The 6,816-nt window shown below is 40.2% G+C and overlaps 1 protein-coding gene across 1 annotated transcript in view; it reads right to left on the minus strand.

Annotated features, from left to right (window-relative positions):
• Positions 1 to 6,816, minus strand: part of TMEM178A (transmembrane protein 178A) — a 79,607-nt gene that overhangs the window by 13,183 nt on the left and 59,608 nt on the right. The window contains exon 2 of the mRNA XM_027865411.1: positions 1,821 to 1,934. Within this exon, the coding sequence (XP_027721212.1) occupies positions 1,821 to 1,934 (114 nt within the window). The remainder of the gene's footprint in view (positions 1 to 1,820; positions 1,935 to 6,816) is intronic.

The following is a 6,816-nucleotide window of genomic DNA, read 5'->3' on the forward strand; positions in this document are numbered from 1 at the left end:
GACACATAAAACATTTTTTTCAATGGGGAAAAAAATTTTCAATCTACATGGTTACAAGAAAATACTCCGAGAATGTAGGCAGCTAGGTGATTCAGAGGATAGAGCTCTGGGCCTGGAATCAGGAAGACCTGACCTCAAATCTGAAGTCAGACGCTAACTGTGTGACCCCAGGCAAATCACTTAACCCTGTTTGCCTCAGTTTCCTCATTTGTAAAATGAACTGGAGAAAGAAATGGAAAACCTTTCCAGTGTCTTTGCCAAGAAAAGTCAGACATGACTCAAGCCTGACCAATAACAGCAGCTCTCCAAGAATGTCACACTGGGCTAAAGGGGAATAAACTCAGAATTAGTAGGTGACTTCCTCATCAGAAGCCTGTCTCAGTCTAGCTCTTGCAGAATCATACTTGGTGTCTGAATGATTCGATGGTAAAATTACCAAGGCAACTCATAAATCTGCTCCTAAAGAGTTAAAACATGAGAACGACATTGTTGATTTGCTGAGAAAATATAATTAAAAGTCAGCTATCACAAGGAATTTTCAGGAAGTCTTACCAGTAAGAAATAGACCACATTTTATTCTTATTCTGATGACTTCAAACTCCTAACAATCACAGATTTTAGGCATGATATGTATAAGTGTAAGACAACTCAATATTCTGATTTAAGTTCTGGTTCAGCCCACTGGAGTGGCATGGAAAGAAAACACAAAGCTCTTCCTTGGCTTTGTTCTGATTCAGGATTTCCACATGGTTTGTTTTCATACAACAGCTTTTCCTTTCTTTGTATCCTCAGGGTTTAGCACAGTGCTCTGCACATAGTCGGAGCTTAATAAATGTTTACTGACTAACAACAGCAACAACAACAAAGAAGACTTATCCCAGTAATTGTGTTCATTAGTGTAAACTGTGTAGTCTTGTGTTTGCTTTAAATATTTTCTTAAAAAGTCATCTAATCTACTACTGCTACCTGAGAGCTGTCATCATGGAGGATTTTCTGCCTCATTCAGCTTCCTAAATGTGATGAGATTATTTCTGGTGTTCTAATGTGTTTTCCTGATGAGGAGAAAGATAATTGCTGCCTTAGAGACATGCAGGTACCTAAGGCTCCTCCCCAGAAAATTACTGACATACATGCACAGGGACATTTGAGCATATGTACAAAGACCTGAGAGAGAGCGGAGATGGGGGGAAAATTGTATAAGCAAAATAAAAGCATGAGTAGCTACTGGGTTAGACTTCGGTGATTATTTCTTCTCACTCAATGCCTCAAACTCAGGTTTTTAAGAAGAAAACAAAGAAACAAAACCCAACCAATGGAATTGCACTTGGGGGCAAGCATGCTGCTGCTGCTGCTCTCTCTCTCTCTCTCTCTCTCTCTCTCTCTCTCTCTCTCTCTCCTCTCTCCTCTCCTCTCTGTTTCTGTCTCTATCTCTGTCTGTCTCTGTCTCTCTCACTTTCTTTCTCCTCTCTCTCACTCTCTTTCCTGTCTCTTTCTTTGTCTCTCTAAATATATATATATGTATATACATATATATGTGTGTGTGTGTGTGTGTGTATGTATGTATATGTATGTATACACACATATGCACAGGCTCAACTGGTAAACAAGTCAAATCCTCTTTATGCTGAATTAGTTTCATCAGCTTCTTACTAGGTGTGATTGGGTCCCAAGGGCAAATACACACTATACCATCTCTTAATACCAACACCTACTCTGATGTTGTTTCTAGATGGAATCCAGCTTGGGCTCCGGTAAGAACAAAGTCTTATGCAGGAAGTCTCTGCTTCCTCTTGGACTCCTTCCTTGGGGTAGATACTTACGAAGCAGGTGCCATTCATCCTGCTGGATTGTCTTGGTTAAATTAAAGGGAATGTTTCGCAAACGGATTGGCTGAGAAAAATGATACTTGATAGCTGTGCATCTCTGGGCAATACCTTGAAAAAAATAAGAAAATAAAAAGTTTGTTTTAATAGCCAATTTACCAAAGGAGTAGAGTGAGAAGGAATGACGTATTCACAAAAATTGCTGAAGAACGGGGAAAAAGATTCATTAATCATCTGTTGATCATCCTCATTAATGGAAGGATCCCTTTGCTCAGATAATTCAAAATAGCAAATAATTTTCTTTAAATCACCCCTCTACTTCCCTCCCTCCTCCATGTTTCTGTATGTGGATATTAAACTGAGTTTCCATCAATATCTGAGTCCTATATGGAGAAAATGGTCCAGGAGAAAACTGCATAGCTACATAAAGTCAGCCTGAAATTTAAAATTTGCCTCAAGCAACTCATATGAGTATAATCGAGAATAGATTAGCTAGGGCTAGAAATGAAGAATCCAATGCCAATGTGAAGTAAGTGTAAATAAATTTGCATCTAACTTGTATTAGTATCCTGTTTTTAGATAACATATTTTCAGTTTCCGATTTCATTAAATCCTCATAATTTTGGGAGGAAGATTGGCCCCATTTCAAGAAGAAGGAAACTGAGACCCCAAAGAGATAAGTGATTTCACCACAACCAAATTGGAAATTACCTTAGTGAAAAAAATTGAGAATATTTTATGTCCAAGCCTACTTGAGAGGGGTCGATATGAACCAAGGGACATAGATCCTAGTTTTCCTACAGGTTTTCTATAGGGATATACATTCCACACTGAGTTGTGACATTTTGTGCTCTAACTCCTTTAATCATTTTCATCCCAAGTCTGGTCATACTTAACAGAATTTTTTAATGAAGTTTATATGACCATTCTGTTCAAAGGACCATAGCAATTTCTAAGAAGAGATCATATTGGAGATTTATCCACTGGGTTTATGGTTGGGGCAAAAAGTCTAGGCTCCTGAGTCCACATGCTGTTTTATTTCAGTTCAATTCAACAAGCCATTATTAAGTACCAGGCACTGTACTAGGCACTGGGGATACAGAGACAGAAATGAAATAGCCCTGCCCTCAGATACGTTAGTTCTACTGAGGTAGGGGAGGACAACTCGTAAATACACAATATGAACAAAGTAATAGGGCTGGGGGGAGTTGGTAATAATTGGGAAAATCAGAAAAGGACTTTTAAGTAAGAGGCATCCTGAGCTGAGCCTTGAAATCAGATTGAGATTTCAAGAGGTAAAGATGATTAAAGTATTTCAGGCATGGAAAACAGCCTAGGGCAAAGACATGGAGACCAGAGATCTTTCTTTTTTTTCTTTCTGTCTCCTTTCTCTCTTCCTTCTTTTCTTCCTTCCTTCCTTCCTTTTTCTTCCCTCCCTCCTTCCTTCCTTCCCTCTTTTCTTCCTTTCTTTCTTCATTCATTTTTTCTCTCCTTTCATTCTTCCTTCCTTCCTCTCTTTCTTCCTTCATTCCTTCTCTCCTTTCTTCCTCTTTCTCTTTCTTTTTCTCTCTCTCTTTCTCTCTTCCTTCCTTTGTCTCTCTTTCTTTCTTCCTTCCCTTCTCTTTCTCTCTCCCTCCTTCCATTCTTTCTTTCCTACTTATTTACTTTCTTTCTCTCCTTATCTTGCCCAGGTTGGAAATGGAATAGGGGAAAGCTCCTTTGGCAATCAGAAGTGGAATTGGGTCCATGGGTGGTCACTGCATTTCCAGCCTGGACCAGTTTGCCTCTCATAAAACAGCTGACTCTTCCCTCATTCACCCTCTTCTGGGGGCTTTCCATATTAGTGCCAGACTTAGTATAGACACCTAATTGGCTCCAGCCTCCTACTGCTCAGAATTCCTGAGCTCAAGCTATGTGCTTGTCTCAGCCTCTCTGGTAGCTTGATTTACAGGTGTGCGCCACCATCCCTGGCAACAGATGCTCTTTTCACCACATTGTCCTGCCTCTTTCAATCCTTTTATTACTGCTGGTATAGAAGGAAGACAAATGTCTTCTCCAAGGGCCTGTGATTTCATCAGTGTGAGAACTCCACAGACAAACGTCCTGAGGCTACTTTAAATGTGCCCAAAGATTTGATTGCTCACATTGCTGTACTCTGTCTTGGTACAAAGAGATTGTTCATTTGACATTAACAGGGCATAGCAGTTTAGTGCAGATGTTGCATATAACCATTTGTAAGAGGAGGAAAGAAGAGAGGGAAGGGGAGACAAGGGCAGGATCAGGTCTGTGCCTTCACTTAAGGGCATTTTCCCTGCAACATTTATAACATTAAATGCTTCTTATTTTGGATTTGGACACACTGCACAGTTAACTGAACCATGTTATTCTCTTGTTCAAAAATTTTCAGTGTCTCCTTATTGCCTCTAGGATCAATCAATTCACAAGAATTTATTAAGTACTTATCATGTACCAGACACTGTGTCAAGTGTCAAGAATATAAATACAATGAGTGAACCAATCCCTACTGGCAAAGAGCTTATTTTCTAATGACTGAGACAGCAAGTACACATATAAGTGTAAAGGCGGGGATTGATTGAGCATGTCAGGTTATCCTCAGCCATTTAAAATGTCAAGATGTTAAGATCCGATAGCTCAACCAGGTGAGAATACTTCTCTATGGAATAAATCAATCATAGACTTTCTACTAACAGTACAAAAAGTCTCTGATCAACTGGAGTTGATCAACGAATACACAAGGAGTGTATTCAGATTAGTCACATCCTATGCGTCTACAGAATATCAAGAAAATTTGAGCTTCAGAGATTCAAGCAAGTGGTGAGGAAACAGCATTCTAGCTAAACTCCTGAGAAGGAAGAGCCCTAGATCTCCTCCTCCACAACTGCCTTGACAGGAGCAATACTTTGAACTTCCACAAAGAATCCATCAGAAAACGTATGCTATATCTCTGGGGACCATCTTGGGGGCTCCAGCAAAAGGATTCCCAAATATTGTAAATTCCCTTTTTGTGACATGTGCTCTCTAAGCTTGAGTACAATTCCCCCTGAACTTTATATGTACCTATGGGAGACTGTTTCACAAACATTTTTTTTGTGGGGGGGGGGAAAGGAAGTGAGGGCATGTTTTATACCAACTACTCTTACATTACCTTAATAAATTCCCCTTTCTAAAAGCCACTTGAGTCTAGCTGGCTAAATTATATCAACTGATAATTATGGCAGAAAGCACATCTATGGGGGGCTTATGAGCTATAGCATTAGAAACCCACTCCTACAAACCCTCAGCAGTATTCTTAGAGCCCTGAGGGGACTCCTGAACCTGACTGATCAGTGTGAATAGGATTCGAAATAGTCCATACCTGGAATATATACTCCCTTCTCATTTCTTCCTCTGAGAAGCCTTCTCTTCCTTCACAACTCCTCTAAAGGTGCAATATCCTCTGTGAATCCTTTGCTGATACCCTTAGTTGTTAGTGTTCCCTCCCTACTCATATTACCTTGTTTCTTTGCTTGTTAAAATCTGTATATATATTGAATCCCCAAGTAGAATGTTCAGTCCTTGACAGGAAGGACCAGTTCATTCTATCTTTGTATCCCCAAAGCTAAGTGCAATGCCTTGTAAATGTAATGCAGCTTCCTTTGGCTACCATATATACACATTAAAGGTAAGAATAAGAAAAGGATTTTATCCCCTGAGCTTATTTTTGTTTGGTGTATTTTCCCCCTCCCACTCATTTCCATGGAATAACAAAAAAATGAGTTTTAGAAACCAAGTAGCAGAAACTCAGTCTTTTGAAGTTTGTTGCAAGGGCAGTTTCTAAACTGATACATATTGGGTATTGTTTAGCAACTAGAAATTAAGCAGGAATCAGGAAACAATAACTAACCCTAAGTCAAGGTACCAAGTCGAGCTGTGCCTGGCAGAACCTTGGGACCAATGGAACAGTATTAAGCAGCAGCCACACAAGAGCAATAGGGAGTAGCATCCAGCAGAGACTACCTGTCACAGCCACATGCCAAACAGATACCAAGCACTGTGCAGGGATTGTACACCAGGCAAGATCAGCAACGAACAAGCCTGCTGGGAAGAGTTCAATACGCTGAAAACTATTGGGGGGTATGCAGTATTGGGGGCAGTTAGGTGGCACATTAGATAGAGGGCCAGATCAGAGGTCAAGAAGACTTAGCTTTCTGAGTTCAAATCTGGCCTTAGACACTTACTAACTGTGTGACCCTGGACAAGTCAATTAACCCTGTTTGCCTCAGTTTCCTCAGCTGTAAAATGAGCTGGAGAAGGAAATGGCAAACCACTCCAGTATCTTTGCCAATAAAACTCCAAATGGGGTCATGAAGAGTCAGACATGACCAAAACAACTGAACCACAACAGTGCAGTATTAGACTCCAGAGTTGTCCCTCCAACATATGTGCCTTAACCGTAAGCATTCTCTCCTGTGTGCCCTTTGATGCATGCACCCTGGCCACACATTTTCCCTATATGTTACCTTCTATGCCTGTGCCATGGCCATATATATTCAGTAGGTGTGTCTATTCTTCCTACTGATAATGCAGGTATTTATGAGAGAGTGGCCCAAATTCATGGAAGAGATATTTAATTGTTGCTTTCTTACCACACTATTTCAATGAATATTTTTGCTTTGAACTAAGTTTGTCCTCCAGTTGACTTGTAAAAGTAAATGCATCAGGGGAGTACCTGTGAGCTATGGTTTTGAGCAGATATGGTTACACAGAGTATGATGAACCTGGGGTAGCCTTGTCTGGGGAAGACATATACAAGTTATATGGTGCCTTGGGAGCTCTCTGCAGAGTTGCCACTTAATAAATAATCATTTAATTCTAGAGTAGAGATAATAAGCTAACAACAGCTAAACTGAGGGATGATTTTTTTGCCTAGGAAATTATGATCACTTTCATGTTATCCTAACTGTCCTCTATCCCTCTGTCCTTCCCCTCCCCC

This window comes from Vombatus ursinus, unplaced genomic scaffold, assembly GCF_900497805.2.
Source record: "Vombatus ursinus unplaced genomic scaffold, bare-nosed wombat genome assembly UNPS02014778.1, whole genome shotgun sequence".
Lineage (NCBI taxonomy): Eukaryota > Metazoa > Chordata > Mammalia > Diprotodontia > Vombatidae > Vombatus > Vombatus ursinus.